This window comes from Grammomys surdaster, unplaced genomic scaffold (assembly GCF_004785775.1).
Source record: "Grammomys surdaster isolate TR1022 unplaced genomic scaffold, NIH_TR_1.0 229, whole genome shotgun sequence".
Lineage (NCBI taxonomy): Eukaryota > Metazoa > Chordata > Mammalia > Rodentia > Muridae > Grammomys > Grammomys surdaster.
This window is the reverse complement of record NW_021604674.1, coordinates 1716583-1735657: the sequence shown is the minus strand read 5'-3', so window position 1 is coordinate 1735657 and position 19075 is coordinate 1716583. Positions and strand designations below refer to the sequence as shown.

The 19075-nt window shown below is 41.4% G+C and overlaps 1 protein-coding gene across 5 annotated transcripts in view; it reads right to left on the bottom strand.

Annotated features, from left to right (window-relative positions):
- Positions 1 to 19075, bottom strand: part of Pcgf5 (polycomb group ring finger 5) — a 102909-nt gene that overhangs the window by 20864 nt on the left and 62970 nt on the right. For all 5 annotated transcript variants that reach the window (XM_028773524.1, XM_028773523.1, XM_028773525.1 and 2 more), the window contains exons 2-3: positions 16652 to 16936; positions 111 to 207 (exon numbers count right to left, since the gene is read on the bottom strand). In XM_028773524.1, coding sequence (XP_028629357.1) covers positions 111 to 207; positions 16652 to 16763 — 209 coding nt within the window. In that variant the 5' untranslated portion in view covers positions 16764 to 16936. The remainder of the gene's footprint in view (positions 1 to 110; positions 208 to 16651; positions 16937 to 19075) is intronic.

The following is a 19075-nucleotide window of genomic DNA, read 5'->3' as shown; positions in this document are numbered from 1 at the left end:
ACTGTAAATGCCTAAGACATAAAATATGTTCAAATAGCATAATAAATGATTAAGATTTTAAATGTATACAATTAATTAAGATCAGACAAATATGAAATATATTTCTTTACCTTAACATTTCTAATGGATTTGTTTCATGAACTTGGTTGCCACACCTTGGACAATCATTGCTGTCTTCAAAGTGCTGGACAATACAGGTCTTACAGACTAGGAAGAGACAAGAGAGCAGGTTAAAATGACAAACTTCTAGAATTAAACTTCCAAAAATAAAAGCCCACTGCCACAATATCAAAAGAAAATCTCAATTACTTATTGTTTCTATTAATATATTTATAAACTAAATATACTTTACTCATATCAAAAATGTGTATTCTACAGAAAAGGGTCTTTCTTACTTAAAAAGCAGGATAGAGAAAAGTAAAAATTGTTAATTTTGCTTTTATTTCCTTCACTAATAGTTTATTTGCATGCAATATAAACAGTTCTCAATAAAACTTGAGGGGCTGCACATGTAGCTCACTGATAAAGTGTATTGTCTATGAGGCCTCATGTTTAACATACAGCCCAGAACAAAACCGTTCAGAGTTTTCAACATGTTTGGATTTCTTATACCACCAGAGTGGCTCTTGGGACAAGGCGCCAGTTACCATAGAATTTCTGGACCTGAAGAACAGGATGAATTTGTCATCACAGCTGTCACGTGTCACAAAGCACAGTGTATATATAGGACACGGACACAAAGACAGACCCAAGAGGTGAACTGGAGATGACCGAGAACTGGCAAGGGTGATTAGAACTTAACTAAAGACTCTAACTAAAGACTCCAAGTTCAGAGCCACACAGGAACACAGCCTACATTCCTCTCAACAATTCTAACCTCTGTGATCATCAATTCCTTTCATCTTTACCTCAGCTCTGTTATCTTGTAAGCCAACTGCTCTGCCCAAATGTGTCTTATACAACAGCTCAACACCTGAACTATAAAACTGCAATTCAATCCCTATCCTGGTAACTCCCCTTTCCATAGTGTTTCTTTATGTAATTCCACATTTTCTCTGGATATGTACCTGCTTCAGTCCATTTTACAACTGCACTCCCTTCCCTCTGTATATTCCACACACTCCGAGAGAAGTAAACATTTCTCTAAATAACTGGTCAAGAGCAAACAGTAAGATTCCTACCACTGAGATTAGGTCTGAAAACTCAGCATATCATGCACACTGCCCAGAGCAACAATAAGAACAAGGCCAGGCATTTCATTTTAAAATTCCTTGGTAAATATTGGAAATAACATCACGTATTTTGTTTAGTTGTTCATTTACTCGATGGCAGGCACTACACTAGGACCTGGCAATGCAGGAATAAATGACATAAAGTCCCCATCCTTAAAAAGTAGCATGCAAATTGTAGCTAATGATAAGTGGTGGCCTTATCTTCCCTCCCTTAAGAAGGTAGAGACAGAGCTTTGGTGTATGGCAGTTGTGTAGATGCAATGACAGGGCAGGCTTCATAAGAAGTTGAAGTCACCAGGTCTTTCTGTGCCCTTCGATGAGGGCATGTCAGTCCCATACTGTTTCTCTTTTGTCCAGACATTAAAAGTCGGAATCTACTCACTTTAATTCTCCTGAAATCTAGGTTCATGAAAGACAACATCAGAGAGCATGTTTTAAAACTAAGATAATACAAGTTAGTCCAATATAAACTAGAGAACTATCTGTTTTGTTCTTCAAGATATACCGACCCCTAAAGAGTTTATTTTAAAACCTGTTTGATGTAGGGCCGCATGTAGCCCAGGCTGGCTCCTAATTCACTATTTTTGATCTTCTTGTTTCCATCTCTTAAGAACCTGGGATTACAGGTAAGCACCACACCCAGATTCCAAAAGGGTTCTCAATATTTGTTCAAAGGTCAACATAATCTCTGAGAAGGCTGCCACACTGGAGCAGAAAACAGAGAGACCGAATTCCTTTAGAAAATTCCTGGTATGTGCTCTTTCCCCAGAGTCACTAGGTAACTCTGAAATTTAAGACAGATAAGAAATTGGAGTAAAAGGGTTTTAACAAAGCCTGATCCTGCTTGGATTCTTGTGGTTCACTCAATGAACTCAGTAATCCATGGTTTTCTACCAGCCTTGACCAAACAGGTACACGGCATGCCCAGCAAATCCTCATTAGAACAGACTCTGAGGATTAGACCCTACCCTACCCTCTCAGGGAAACCAATGACAATCTAAGGTATCTGATCAAAGACACGTCAGGCTGAAGCATCCAAAGGCACACAGAGTTCTAAACATAAGGTGTGTGAGTTGCTTATGGACAAAGCACAAGGCAGCAGCAGCACCCAGGATGCTGATGAGGAATTCTTATCTAAAGTCTAGATCTGGACTGTTCAAAATGACAGTCACTGGCCACGTGCTGTTACTAAGAACTTGAAATGTGGTTAATTTGCGATGTGCTGTAATTGTAAATACACTTTAGATTTAAAACATTTAATACAAAAATAACCAATAATATTTATGACATTGGAATGACAGTTATTTTAGATATACTGGGTTCAATACTAAACCTGTTCCTTTTAAATGTGACCATGAGATATTCTGTCTAATCTTTACTATTTTGTGCAGACGGGTGTGTTATCTACATGTATCTCTGTGTACCTCAGAGGCCAGAGGAAGACATGAGATGCCCTGGAACTGGAGTTATAGATGGTTGTGAGCCACCATGTCAGTACTGTCGACAGAATCTAGGTCCCCCCCCCAGTCCCCACAGAAGAGCAGCCTCTCCAGTTATACATGTGGGCTACTTTGCAGGGGTGGTGGTGGTTAGGGGCTTTGCTTATGGTAGGTATGTATTGCACACTGTATTCCTAGCTTTGTTTAAAGTTTTCTCGGCAGCTCAGAGTGGTCTTGAGTTGCTGTATGACTCAGGCACACTATAAACTTGTCATTCCCCTGCCTCAGCCCCTGAACAACTGGAATTACAGGTTAGAGCCACCATGCCTATTTGTGGATCACAGTCATGTCTACTGAAGAGTACTGCTCTAAATGGACAGAAACACCAATCAAGGAGTGAGTTTCTCTTCCATTGAGATATCTGAAATACAGTACTTTATTCATTTCTGCAAATGAAAACAAGCAGCTTCTGTGGGTCTGCTTTGATGACCAGTGGCACTAAGACCAAAATGCAGTCTTCAGGACATGAATTGGAAAGTTTCTTTCTAGAGGTTAATGCTCAAAACTAGCATAATTAAACATAATTAAAAATTTAAAATAAGATTTTTTTAAAAAAAGAAAAATTAAAATTTAAGATGCAGCCGGGCGGTGGTGGCGCATGCCTTTAATCCCAGCACTTGGGAGGCAGAGGCAGGCGGATTTCTGAGTTCAAGAGTTTGAGGCTAGCCTGGTCTACAGAGTGAGTTCCAGGACAGCCAGGGCTACACAGAGAAACCCTGTCTCGAAAAACCAAACCAAAAAAAAAAAAAATATTAAGATGCAGAACAGGACTAGAGAGATGGCTCAGTGGTTAAGAGCACTGACTGCTCTACCAGAGGTACTGAGTTCAATTACCAGCAACCACATGGTAGCTCACAGCCATGTGATGCCCTCTTCTGGTGTGCCTGAAGATAGCTACAGTGTACTCAAATAAATAAGTGTTCTTTTAGAAAGATGTAGACCAATACCCCATTTTTATCTCAGTGATCCTCTGTGTTCTTGGTGGAGGCTGGATGGCCGTCATCATCATCATCATCATCCGTGTAGGGAAATACACCCCGCCGCCGTCATCCTAGTCAACACGCAATCCAGCGCACCGATTCAGTGCTTCTCAGCCTTCCTAAAGCGGTGGCGATTTAATACAGCTCCTCATGTTGTGCTGGCCCCCAACCATAACATTACTTTTGCTGCTACTTCATAACTGTCATTTTGCTACTGTTATGAGTCATAATGTAAATATTGTTGGACACAGAAGTTTGCCAAAGGAGTTGTAATCCACAGGCTGAGAACCACTGAACAGATACATTAATAATTTGATTTTCACCACAATCCTATAAATTGGGTAGCAGTATTCGACTTCATACATGAAGACTGTGAGCAGAGGACAAACTGTTTGACATAAAGACAGTGGTGAAGGGCAGAGCATGAATCCAGAGTTTATTCCAAAATCAATGCATATCTGTATGATATGTCTCTTGCTGCTAATTTCTCCCCACAAATCTATATAGACTGAGACTACCTTATTCACTAATTTGGAGTTGTACTAGTCAACTTGTAGAATTAGACTTCATTTAGCATACTACCTAAACAAAATGGCCTTTTCAAGTAGTTTATTTGTTCTTTTCTTTAAGAAATAAAGGTAGGAAATACACCTCCCTGTTGGATTGTATAAGGTGCTAAATAAATAAGCACCATGTGTATATTACCCAGTTAGAGCTTGAGGGAGTCCAGGCCTGCAGTTGAGTGACAATGGGAAGAAGTGAGGCGAGGACACGGTTCTGGTGGTTAAAACGTCATCACTAGGACACTACCTGTGCGGCCTAGTTTATAAAGTGAGATATGGCATATAAAGCATACCTTAAGAAACCTTAAAGGTTTAACTCCAAGCTCTGTAAATGTTCATGTTCTCCTCGTTAACTCAACTGGTCTCTGACTAATGTTCAAAAGGTAAGACTTTGTACCCTTAATTTATCATGAGCTTACCAAAAACATCATTAAAATGAAAAAAACTTAACTGAATTCTTGAATAAGGACAAATATAAAAATGTACAGGAATCACTATTATGCTATCTAATACAGTTTTTCTAAATTGAGATGGGCAGCACAAACTGGACCAGACAGTTTTTAAAGGAAGTATCTGCAGTTTCCCTTCTGAACTATTCAATTGCCCTAAGATTCTAATTCGGTGAAGCTCCCTCACCAGGGTAGCCAGAATGGTGGGCAGAAGTTGGTCACAAACATCTTCCTCTCCAGAATCTGTTGGACTGCCCCATTCTAGGATTTCGCTCTCTGCTAAACTATAATCAGAAGCACTTCATTAACCCCAAGGATAAGTCACTGTCACAGGACAAGATATAATCAAATAGTATGGGAGTTAGGTGCAAAGTAGAGAAGCCAAAGTAGTGGAGCACAGTCACTCCAGATAACCTTGCCACACTGCCCATACCTCAATTTCACACACTCCTGTCATTAGGCAAATTATTTATTTGGACCAGTGTATAAGGGAGACTCAAAAGGATATCTACCTTAGTTGGTTTTTATTGAGACCAAAATGTAATTACTGGTTTATAGTGTCTGGTAACTTAAATGTGAGCACTTTCTGTAAATTAGATTACTGGGTGAGCAAACTGTCAGAATGAATGTAATTAACATAAAACATTGACTACTATCAGACCATGACTGGTTTGATATACCCATAACAGGTAGGAATGCCAGAAGAATTAGAATGTCTGTCACTTTGTGGTTAATACCTTATAACCACTTTCACTTCGTAATTCAGATGTGATATTTAAGACACATTGATTCACCTCTATGAAAACTATCTTCTTATGTAGGACACTTCTTTTTTCTGAGGCAAAGTTGGGTGGGGTAGGTTCTTGTCCAATATCTCCTAACACTTCTCCACTAGATACTTTCCCCTAAACTTCATTTCAGTACAGTCTAGTATTGCCTCTTGGGCTAGAAGTTAGCTCACAGACTCTTCCCAATCATTCTGAAGAAAACTGCTTTGATACACTATTACACATTGATTTCACAGCTGAATTATCCAAGAGCTATCCCATTTCCTTATTTTCATGGTTTTGGGGGGTATCTCTCAACAGGTACAAAGCAATTTGTTGGCCTATCTTGGACCTACAGTCTACCCACATCTCTTACCTATCAGAGCCCAAGCTTCTCAACTTTGTTTTGCCATGCTAAAGGTAAAGCCTTCCATCACTGAACTAGAATCTAAATTCTATAGGTTACACCAGGGCAGTGGTGGCGTAGGCTTCTAGTCGCAGCGTTTGGGAGTTAGAGGCAGGCAGGCAGGCAGGCAGGCAGGCAGGTTTCTGAGTTCGAGGCCAGCCTGGTGCAGAATCCTTGTCTCAGAAATCGGAAAAAAAAACTTAAAAAATTCTATAGGTTACACCGAGCAACATTTTTCATAGTTTTTGTGTTGAGGACTTTTATCTGCTATCAGGTTGTAAGTAGACTGTAATTATATGCAGAAGAGGTATGCTTCCTGCTTCTCATAACACATATTCCTACATGCATAACTAATACTGATTTAAAAATTATCTAATAGCTACAATTTGTTTCCATGAGCTTCGCTTTTTTTTTCTCCTATGTTGCTACATACAGCTTGCCTCAAAGCCCTGTAGTGAACAATTTCATGGTGTATATCAGAATAGCAGTTTTGCTTTTCCTAATTCCTGGACAGCTGTGTCCCTTTTCCACTTAACAAAGGAACAGGTATCAAGGGAGAGGTTTTAAACAGCTCAGGGCAGACTTTATGCACTGAGTAGGAAGGGGACGTTCTAAGCTGAGGAAAGGTGACACCTCCGTAGGTGGCTTCAACAATGAGTAGATGCAGTGGGAAGAGTCAGGTAAAGTTCAGCCGATGCTGCAGTGTCACCACTTTCCTTACCAATCAAAAGCGTCCTTACATATACATGTTCTCACACGCCAACTCCTGTGCCTCCGTGCTATGGTTTGGATGAGGTCTGCTCCCTAAGGATCTGTATGGCAGAGCCTTGGTCCCTTGTGTTATGATGCAGGGATACAGGAGGTAGTGCATCCTTTAAAGGTGGGGCCTAGAGCAAGGTCTCTGCATGGCTGGAGGCACTGCCTTTGAAAGAAGGGAAGGTAGCTCTACTCACTAGGAGTTTCTATACTAGAGATAGTTGATAAAACAAGAGGCAGCTTTGAGCCTCTGCTTCCTGACTTGAGGTCTGACTTTTTGCTCCTGCAAATGCTTAGGTCAGTGTGATGGCATCTACAAAATCACCAGAGGCCCCACTAAATAGGCCCTGGATTTTCACTTTGAACCTCTCAAGTTGTGAGCTAAATAAACCTCTTTTCTTTTTAAGTTGTTTGCCTTAGGTGTTTCATTATTTTAAAAGGCTGACTAAAAAATGCCCTCTCTGGTTACACTAGCTCAATTAAACTAGAGCCTTGATAATATTCAAATCCCACACACTCTAATGCTACAAGAGTATAGCTGGGCATTGTGGAAGAAAACCATGAAACCATGCTGATGGATCTCACTGTCAATTACGAGCATGACCCTTACAAAGCAGGGCTTTCATCTGCCAGTCAGTCATACTCAATGCCCCCAAGTCCACTGTGCTCCTCGCTAGTCTCTTCCCAACCCCCACCACATGCTCACCCTTCTCACTCCTCACAGAATACCTCACTTCCTAGTTTACTGAAGAAAATAATGGAATCAAAAAGAACTTGTCCTCCTCCATGAGCACTCCACTCTATCCTGCTCCCAAAACGTTCATGGACATATCTCTGTAACTTCAGCCTTATGTGCTGATGACTTCTCTGACACTTGTCACAGGATATATAAATCCCTACTAAAGATTCTTACTAGCATACAGGCATGCCATCTCCTTACTGTGAAAATGAACTTTTGTTGACTCTATATCCCTTGCCAGCTATTGCTCCATTGCTTTGGTCTCCTTTGCAAAAAACCTGCAAATTGATACCAATATACTCCCTCTCTTTCTTTCTCTCTTTCGAAACTTATTTTTTATTTCTTGTTTGACTTTATTAAGGTTAAGTACAGGGCTTACCTGTATCTCAGTGGTAGATTTCGTGCATAGCTTTTGTGAGGCCTCAGGTTCAATTTCCAGTATCACAAGAGTTAAATGTATCATTCATAGTCAAACTAGAAAATTAAAAGTTTGGTGTCTTCCCAAATATACTTATATTTTCTCTCCTTCCCTCCACTTAAACTGCTCCTAAAAGGAACTTTGCAGCTAAATCTGTTCTTACTAACCTACCAAACATATGAAGCTCAGCCAATCCCCCTGTTCTTAACACCCAGAGCCCTCCTGTCCCTTGGCTCCTCCTTCCTTCCTCCTGGGTTAAAGCTGTAGAGTGCCCTTTGGTATTCTATTCTGCAATCCACAATCATCTCCTTCATGGTTTCAGTGTTTATGTATGTTCTATATGCGGATGTCTTCAAGTCATTAATAAGTGTGGATCTACCTTCAGAATGCATTCAGAACCTGACAATTTACCAGCACTACAGCCTTGGTACAGGCATCACCATCTCTTTCCTGCAATACTGTAGTGAGATCCTGACATTTCCAATTTCGTTACAATAGTTCAGGTGTTTCTTTTAATTACAATCCAGTTTGCATTATTCTTTACTCAAATACATCCGTGAAATGGGCCTTCATAAAAAAAAACCAAACCAAGCCAAGCCACCCAAATCCTTAAATGTGCAAAGCCTGTGGCCCACAGTCATCCCCATCTCACTTCTGGACTTTCACCCACTCACTGCTGTCCAGCCACACTCACACCTTCAAATCTTTGATTTTGCTATGTCCTCTGCTTGGAAGGCCTCTCGGGTATCTGATGGAATAGCTTCTCTACCACAAGTTAAAAAGCGGCTGACTTGAAGCTTTTCCTGGACATGGACTTTTATGAACTGTAGCACCTTCTTGATTGTCCAGTTCTCCTTGCCCAGTCTGACCTTCCCTTTATCTACAGTAGAGAGTGACAATCTTCTAATATACACTTATTTCTTAACTTATTGTATACGCTACTGCCTACTATGCCCCAAGAATCTGGGCCAGAATCCGAACAATAACATGCTCAATAAATATGTGCAGACAAAAGGAAGCCGTAGGTGTTAGGATACTAAAGGGAGCCCAGATTCTAGGCCGACAACTGTATCACTGTAGGCAAGTCAGAAAGAAGCCTGCATGGCAAAGGAAGGAATTGTGAGTTTAGCAGCAACAATAAAAACACGCTCATCCCAACAAGAACCATTTCTCAATTGGCAACTATGTATTCTAATGAAGCTTTGTTTACTCACTTAACTTTTTAATACAGTAATCAGTACGTATAAAGCCATGTCTCCTACAATAACGCAGGCTAACTGGTTTACTCCTCACTATCTCACAGCTTTCAAATAAAAAAATCCAAATGCTTAATTAACATAATCCATCTTTGACGTTTTAACAGCTAGTACCTAGACTGTTTGAAATCAACAACTATTCTTACTTCGATGTTCATCAAAGTGAACATTGTAATCACTTTTAATAATGAGTGCCAAAGCGCTCTCTGAAGCTTTAACGTCAGTATGATGGCGACTTCATTTCTACTGCAATCTGTTTTGTTTTTCTAAAAACAGATTTTTACTCCCAAACTAAACACCTTATAAAGAAAACATAAGAAATTTCATCAAAACAATGTCTTTTTTCAGCAGAATAGCTATTCAATTTGGAACTAAATAATAGATTCATATCCTTACTGAGTACCTAATACTTCATGAAATCAGTTTTTTCTCTTACATGTAATTAATGTTACTTAATGAAATATTAGAAATAAAGGTAACTGGATGAAGAAAGAAGAGAGTTAGAGAAACAGCGTTTGCAGATGTACCTAAGCTGAAGAGCAGAACAGATGACCCTGCTCTGGTGCTTACTGGGTGATTGTTAGTGTTTGTCAGTCTTCCATCTGGGAGAATTTGGAACAAGGATCTGAAGTACACTTCGCTCAGCCTGGATCCTCCTATCCTTGGTCTCTGCTGAATAGCAACTACCAAGAAAGGCCTTTCTTTCTGCTTCATTTCCCCCACAGCATTTGTTACCCACAGAACCTGAAACTTCATTCTTCTCTTTCTTGTTGTTAGTCTACCTATCAGAGCCTAAGTTCTAGGTCATGGGCTGGGCCTGTCATGTCTGTTTCTGTTTCCTGTGGTAAGAATAATCCCTGGCACTTATAAGTGCCAATAAATATTTGTTGAGTGATCAAATACTACTGCCCAACTACAAGGGGTCTTGGTTAGATTCAATAAGGCAATGAATGAAAAGAAAGTTCAAACTCCCCATGACATTCAATAAATAATAGCTACAACTTCAATTTTTTCTTTGCATTTTATTTTAATTATAGTATGATTAAAGTGTAAGCTGTCTAATTTAAGGGATGCTAGGATGACAAAGGTCTGGTTTAGAGTGGTGCTTGTCAGACACTAGTATAACACAGTATCACCTAGAGGGCTTGTTAATACAGATTTCTACCCTTATTCCCAGAGGTTGATTCCGCAGGTCTTCAGTGAAGCCCAAGAATTTGCACTGCTAATGAGTTCCCAGGTGACACTGTTGCTCATGGATGCTGCTAGCCTGGAGACTGTACTCTGAACAGCAAGAGTATGGGGCATAAGATTTTAGCATTAAATATCAGCCCCTCTCTAGTCAGATGGTTATAATACTTGTTCAAAAAAAATACATCGGAGCTGGAGAGATGGCTCAGCATTTATGAGTGTGTATTGCTCTTACTCAGTTACAGTGGACCTTTTGGTTTTGCCTCCCACACTGGGCAGCTCACAACCATCTGAAACTCCAGCTGCAAGGGATCCGACACCCTCTGTGGATACCTACACTCATGTGCACAAACACACAAACACATATGTACAACTAAAAAAATAACTCTGTAAGACAAAAACCAATGAATTAGCAATTAAAACCTGCTGTGATTAAAAGCCACTCCTACATTCTATTACATTCTCTCTCTTTGTGTCTGTCTGTCTGTCTGTCTGTGAGTGTGTGTGTGTGTAATCCAACTTAGGCTTGGTGGCAGACATATTAACCCACTGAGTGAACTCAATTCTTAATGTTGTGAGACAAAAATCACCAAGTTCTTCATTGTAACATCAACTATATCTATCAGTGAACCTGTCTTTTTTGTATATCTTGTTCCAAGGGATTATTACTGTCATAATTTCTGAAAGAGTAGAAAGAAAAATATCTCGTACCACAGAATTTCATGTCTATGAACACAGTTTTTTCTGAAGAACTAGAATATTCTTACAGGAGTCTCAATCTAAAAAGAGTTAAGAACCACTGCATTTATCACATTGAGCTTTTGGAATGAAGCTTCTTTGTCCTTGACTTAAGTGAAAAGCCTGTTAAATCTACAACATATACAATCACAGGTGTTACATCACACCCTAGACAGCTCCCACACACTCCTGAGGACCTGTTAGGAGACAAAGGACAGCTTCTGGTCTTGGCTACCAAAAACCAGTTCCTACTCTTGAATCTATCTCTTTCTTAAATACTCACAGATGGTGGTTCTAGGAGACAGTTTTTAAAAAAGTCATTCATAATGCCTAGCCAGCACTGTACATGTACAAGTTAGCTAGCACTGCATTTGAACTGCTGAAAGGAAAACCATGGCAATCAATCAGCTGTGATTTGTGCTTTTCTCATACACCAGATGCTAAGGTGATACTTAACCTACATCTGTGTCATGCTTTAGACAGAGCTTAAAGGGAATGAATGTTAAAGGTCAGTGACTGCTGACAGAGAACAGAGCACAAGACGTTCACACCAAGAGAGTAAGTACCTGAACCAAGTGTCTCCCCATTGTGTGTAGGTCGAAGGAGAAGCCACAGGTAAACAGCTTTACTTTACCCTGGAGTCAGCAGCACATCTTTGAGACTGTTTTTTTTGGGTCAGGATGAAAAGTGACAATAACAAACACATTATGTCTCTCACGTAACAATCCTGATACTGGTTAAGAATGTACTACAGTGGGTCTGGTGAGAAGGAAATCCCAATGAGAGTAGGGGAGGAGAGTCGAGTATCAGGGGCTGGAACTAAACGGACTGGGACTTTGTCACAGTTTTGTTGAGAGTAAAGAGAACCAATCAACAGCTGTCTAACTGAACCAAAGGCCCACACAATGGTGGGGTGGGGTGCCTAGTAGTGAACACCTGCCCAGATTCCTGGGAATAATGAGCTCATGGCCACTGATAAAAAATCAACTACAATCATTTTGCTAGACCAGCGTAATTCCTTACTACATTCTAAATCTTATCCTTAGACCCACAGATAACTGTAGCTATCAGCCCTCACAAGAAGCTGATCTTTACAGCTTCACAGAAAACTACAAACAGAAACAATGCATAGAGCAATTGATTATGGGGATACATAACTATCCCAACTCCTGCACATGTGACTTGGGGAACACTGAAGAAGCACTGTGAAAAGCCAGAACACCAGGAAGTCTACTGTGAAACAGTCTCTCCTAGGAATGACTGGAAAGATGAGAGTATCATTGGACTTATCAAGGTGGAAGGAGGAATATTTCAATGGGTTCCCACCACTAGACAAAGAACTACAGAAGGATTGACTGCTGGGAGAATTAGCCTCCCCCAGAGATGAGCCTTCTTATTGGTTGTCCAGTGCAGAGTGGTCATCCCTGGAACCACATACACACAAATAACAAAAGCGGATTCAGCAGGTTGTATTTATTTATTTGCATACACATATGTGTGCATATGTACATAACAATAATAATTAAAAAAAGAGCTGAGAGAGGAGGGGCATGGAGGAGTTGGGAGGGAGGGCCCCTAGCAGGGGCTGTGAGGAGGGGAGGGGAAAATGATGGAATTCTATTTCAACTAAGAACATTAAAAAAATGAAGATGAGGAAGGGGGAGGTAGAATATACGTATATAGTAATTTGAGAGAAGGCTGAGGTAACTTTCATGTCAAATCACCTCTGTTGCAGTCAGGCCAAGGGTATCTGGCCCAACCTGGAAAGGTCTAAGGCCTCAGGACTGTCAGAAATTCTCTAGTTCCACTCTGCTCCGTATCCTGACCCACACTTGTGATTCTCCCACGCCCATTTTCTTCACTTATTTTATACATTTGTTTTTCACTCTCTCACTAATCACCAATGGGACTAGCTAAGCTGGGGGGCAGATTCCATGTCTGGTTTTGCTCATAACATAACTTTACTTTTTTTTTTTCACTTGACTGACCAATGGGACACAAGTCTAAGCTCCCACAGCAAGAACGAGTCCTTACTCGCTCTTTACTCACGAATCACTGCACAGTAGTTTTTGTGCAGTTTAGTCAGATATAACTTCATATAAACTCTTCATATAAAGTTAAGTCAACATCTAAAACCACAAGGTACCACAATGTGACTTAATCTTTCTCTGTTCCTGACTTTCCTACTTGGCTGCTTTTCTCAATTTTACCCCCATTCCAAATCACTGTAAAACTGTACTGCCTATATTACTAAATGTGAAGAACCCTAACAGAAGAAACAGACCCCATATATGACTACACATCAAAGCAGCCCATGAAAGTCTAGTGATGCTGCTTTGTGGTTCTATTTATGTTATCAAAACAAACAAACAAACAAACAAACAAGGGAATACTTTGCAAATAGGATTATTTCTCCTAAAGGCTCAATAAAAAAAATATACAGGACAGAGAAATCCAAAACTCCAAGAGTTACTAACAACCCTCATTCATTATGTGCTATAGAATCCTCAGATCTCGGGCACCAAGCCGAACACCTGATCCCATCATTTATCATTCAGGGTTCTCTGTGGATGAGAAAGTCCACATTTGAGGTTACCATTTTATTTTCATCAAAATTCTATCACTTCAACTCTCAGTAAAGGGGCCAGGCCATTGCCAAAGGACTGTTTATACCAGAATGATTTGTATAGTTTGTTATTTACCTCTTTAAGCTGTCAACTACTATTTCAACAGGTTACTGCTAAGGCTATCAGCTGCTCTCCACAAACTGACAGTAAAGCTTAATTGCTTAGTACAGTATTTACAGACCTCCTTCAATATAGAGAAGCGGTGCCTGGGGGAAACTCCTGTTCTGTTAAAAGAACAAAGCAATAAAACGACTCCAAATAACACTGTCATACTAATCAGCACCTCAATTAGTCATCATCAGAAAAGCTTCTTACAGTAGATCAGAACTAACAAAGACCCACAACTGGACAGTGTGCCGAGAGTGAAATTTTGGAGCGTTCAATCCTAAATGGGAAGCCTTTGCCAGTCTCTCCCCTCAGGGCTCAGGGACCTATGCAAAAAGACTGCAAGAGCCAGAGACGATGGAGGACACCAAGGAAACTGTCAGTGGACACAGCAGGACTGATGCACATTCACTCAGGGACTGTGGAAGCACACACAGGGCCTGGACAGGTTCAAATCACACCCGGCACTGAGAGGACTAAGTGGACACAAGCTCCCACTCCTAACCAAGAAGCTAGCTACGATAGGCACCCGTCGGCAAAGGAAAAATTAGTCTCCTCCATTGGAGTCTCACTGAGTATATTATCCAGAATAGGCAGGCCCCATGCTCAGCAGATGAACAACACAAAACAAATTAAATGGTATTTTTTTAGACTTTTTGTCTAATATTGCTTTGTTTAGAAATTTTTTTGTGTGTGTTATTAGTCTTTTGCTTGTCTGCTTTGGTTTCTGATTTTGGGTTTTTGTGGATTATTGTGTGTGTGTGTGTGTGTGTGTGTGTGTGTGTGAGAGAGAGAGAGAGAGAGAGAGAGAGAGAGACAGACAGACAGACAGAGGGAGTGTGACAGTAGAGAGAGAAAGAGAGAGACAGACAGACAGACAGAGGGAGTGTGACAGTAGAGAGAGAGAGAGAGAGACAGACAGACAGACAGACAGACAGAGGGAGTGTGAGAGTGTTTCTTGGTCTTTTGTTCTATTGTTTTTGCTTTGTTTTGTTTTGGATTTTCGAGACAATTTCTGTTTTTCTATATAACAGAGCCCTGGCTGTCCTGGACTGGCTTCGTAGACATTTGTGCTTTTATGTTATCTCTTATAATTGGCCATTTCTGCTGGAAAGACCCAAATATAAAAATGCAAATATTAGGATCAGTGAAACAAAGCAGCCTGTGGACCATACACAGGTCTGTGCAGGTACAACAGGAAACGGAGAGCGGTGTTTGATTGCTCACTCCAGTGTGCACTCCTTACAGGCTTTTTTTCCAGAAACACCCACAGTCCCACCATTCTTCACTACCTCCATTGCAAATCACACTACTTTTGAAGCCTAAGTCTTACAGGTGACGTGTGTGTGTGTGTGTGTGTGTGTGTGTGTGTGTGTGTGCGCGCACACACCTATGGGCAGGACAGCCTTCTAACTGACCCGGTGTTCTTAGATTCTGCCAAGCATATTCCAGGGTCAAAGTCTCTGGACTTGCTATTCTGTCTAGAAAGTATTCCTACAGAGTTCAATCGCTTAAGGCTTCTGTTAAAACCACACAGAGGCTGACATGACACCATATGAAGTATCCCTGTCCCTGCCTACAATCTGCACCTTTTCATGCCATTCATCACCAATAACTACTGAATTTATTTAAGTTTCCCTTCCTAGAATGTAAACTCCTAAGGATCAGAGAATTATTTTGAGAATTCTTGTACCATCTGTATTGAGCACTGTACCTGACACATAGTAGGCATTCAATACATGTTTTCAATGACAGTTAATTATTAATTGTTCAAATTAAATACAAGGCAAGGACAAATTAACCACAGACGACATTCATAGTTAACTGCTAACTGAACAGCGTGAACCAGTTAACATCCAGGAGTATCCATCAATACCACCAGACAGCTTTTCCACAGTGTAGGTAACCAGACCTGACCACAAGACCCATCAGATCAGTGTGTTCAAACCGCTTTCAGTAAAATTCTGTGTTTAAAACTGTGATTCAATCTGTCCATTCAGGAGGAGGCAAGGGGGGGAAGGTGTGTGGGGGGAGCTCAACGGAAGCTATGAAGAAAGGCATTGCTGTTCTATGAGAAACTGACCAGCTTTGAATTTGAATTCAGATCCACTACTCAGCAGCTGTGAGCCAGAGTAAGTGAAACTTACTTTTCACACATGTAAAATTAGAATAATCCAAATACTCTTTCCCCTATAACCACTGCAAACTGCTTCAGGATTACTGAAAAGCTAAAACGCCCTCAGTACATACAGCATCTGGTTTAGAACATAAGACAGACAGTAAACTGAGGCTACTGGGATTCAGTTCCACTGAATAAGAAAATAAAATTGTATTAACAGAAAGTATGTATACTCATACAAGTGGTTACAAAAACATCTTTCCCTCTGTAAGGCAGGAGACAGTGAATTCATCAGCTATGGCAATATTACAGCACTCTCAAACTTGAGGATACTTCAGAAGCACCAAGGTAGCCCCTCAAAAGGCAGATGCTGGGCACAGGAAATGCTCAGGAAGTAGGCTGTGGACAACGCATTCTACTAGATCCTCAGGGCGTGCCGACAATGGTGTGACTGGAGAAGGAATCAGTCATAAGCACGATCCAACTCCTTCAGGGCCATTTTTGAAATTACTAAAAGCCTGAAAAACTTCACTTTTTGCAAATTCATAACCAATTAAATCCTTTTTCTTTTAAGAATGTTTTACAATCTGGTTTTAAAAGTCAACATGTATTAAGATTCACCTGATAGGAAATTTTCATGCTATTAACAGCCCAGTGACAAATATTCTGAAAATTAACTTGAAAGTAATTAAGACTACTTTCTAAAATGTAAAAATCCAGACAAAACCAGAGGACAACAGCTTTAAAGGAACAAAGGCAGAGGTAAATTTTGGTTTCACAGAGAAAGCAGATGACCCAGAAATACGTACATGTATGGAGGCATTCTGTCACTGTGGTGGGCTTGATCAGATATCCTTTACAGATGTAGCAGGTGATGTAAGGGTTGAAATCTTTCACCAAGTGTTTCCTTTGGGTAGCCATTCGTGGTCAACTGGCTTTAGCAGTTCAAGCCAAGAGGGGCACTAAGGGGATACAAAGCTGGTCCCAGGAGCTGACTCGATGTTCCCGCAGGGGTCCTGAGGCATGGGCACGCGCTCCGGCCTGAGTCCAGGCCACTGAGCATTACTCCTCTTGGCAGTCCTGCTTTTGCATACCTGTTTCCAAAATTACAGAGAGAAGGCATCAACTTCCTTATACCACATTTACTAACATTAACTGTACATCAAGGTTGAAATTTGGTGAGCAGGACACAACCTTTATTGTACAATTAACCTGTAAATCTCTTATAATTTAATTGAGAGTAGCCAGGCGGTGGTGGCACATGCCTTTAATCCCAGCACTTGGGAGGCAGAGGCAGGTAGATTTCTGAGTTCGAGCCCAGCCTGGTCTACAGAGTAAGTTCCAGGACAGCCAGGGCTACACAGAGAAACCCTGTCTTGAAAAACAAAAAACAAACAAACAAACAAATTTAATTGAGAGTAAAATCCACCCAGTTCTGAAGCTCCGGTTGTCACCGAAGCTCACGGCACCCGAAGCTGCTGAATCTAGCTAATATTGTTCCTCAGCAGAACTGGGCTTTCACGACCTGCTTGACTTTCTACCAGGAGTCTCTGGCAATACAAGCGACAAAGACTCACAACTGAAGTCATTAGCCCCTATCAAAGTGTCTCTATTTCCATTTTGAACTCTTCATCCAGTTAATAGTCAAATCAACTTGATGTGCATTTTCTTTCCTCAAATAGACACCTTCCAGGCAGGGCATCTTATATTCTGCTATCTAGCTTATTCTACCTTTAATTTAGTACTTCTCAAACAGAAAAAAAAGTTAGGGCTTCCTCTTTGCAAACAGAAAATGTAAGTTTTTTTTAGTGTGTCCCATTCGATGTAAACCACATTCCTAATTCAATTCCAAACTGACTCCAACCTTTCCATCAACACTTCAGGTACACTGACAGGATCACTCCTCTCCCACTATGGACTCTGCAGGCTCCTATCTTCTGCCCAACATACCTTTCCTCTTGACAATTGTACCTTGCTTGTCCCTGTGACTCCCTCTCCAATGCTGTCCTCACTGTAATCCCTATTTGTTAATGCTTACCTCTCCCCAATTACATCTTTCTTTCATTTGATTTTGCATTCATTCATTCATTCATTCATTCTTGCTTCCCTGCTTTCCGAGGCTGGGTTTCCTATAGCCCAGGCTGGCATAGAACTCCTGATTTAGACGGGGTGACCTTCAATTTTTAATCCTCCTGCCTCCTCCTTTAGCTTGCTGGCATTACAGGTGTGACCCACCATTCCCAGTTTGCGCTGTGACAGGGATCAAACTCAGTCACAGTGCATGCTAGGCAAGCACTCTACCAACATTCATTCTTCTCCTCTACTAGACATAAAGTTTTAACAGATACCAGCTACAGTTAGTAGACAGTCTCAAGTAGCTGTCTATTTCGCTGCTTTATTTGTAAGATAATTTAAGAGCTCTGGCTACCTAGAAAGGTGATGATTAAATGAAATACTGCACAGTGAAAAACTGAAGAAATGCCATTAATTCTTTTTACAACTTTACGAATAGCTAGCTTGTTAGGTTATTTTAAAAGTTAGGCAAATTCCCTACAAGAAAGATGCCCTTAGAGATCAATGAAGATGCCGATTTCAGTAAGTCCATCGCACACTAAGCTCACTTATTAGGCAGAAACTTTTTCCACTATCTTGGCTGTTAGCTCATAGGCGAGTATAAAATCACTGGAAAAGTCTAGAAGGCATCATTCCATCAGAACACGCCCACGGTGAACGTTCAGGGTATAGGCTCTGAGCGTCTGCCCCGTGGGGAAATAAGTGTTAAGGATACGACGGAAAGTGTAATTCAATCAATTGCAATGTCGGGGTTCTGGCCTTCGTGACCTTCAGCAAAGCATTAATATCCTCGCCTGGGTCTCCGGTCCTCTCTCCGCTTTTCCTTACTCCCAGGACTTACTAGAGCGCTCGAGGCAAACCAGCGGGAAACGCAGTCCAATCCCAAGCCCAGAGCCCTGTCACCCCGACGCGGAAAGGAAGCGAGCGCTTGCGGTGTCGCACGACCGGAGGCAACTTTTCCGCGTCAAGCGGCGCGGGTCCCGGGGGTTCGAGCCCTTCACCGCCCGGCAGGTGCTCAGCTCAGGAGCCGGGGCCACTCGCACGGGGACCGCGGAATCAGACGAGTCTCCGCGGGCCGGCCGGCCGCGCCGCCACCGAGCGCAGCCCCGAAGCCCCGCGTGCCCGCCCCGCCCCCGGCGGCTCCGACTCCAGCGCCCGGG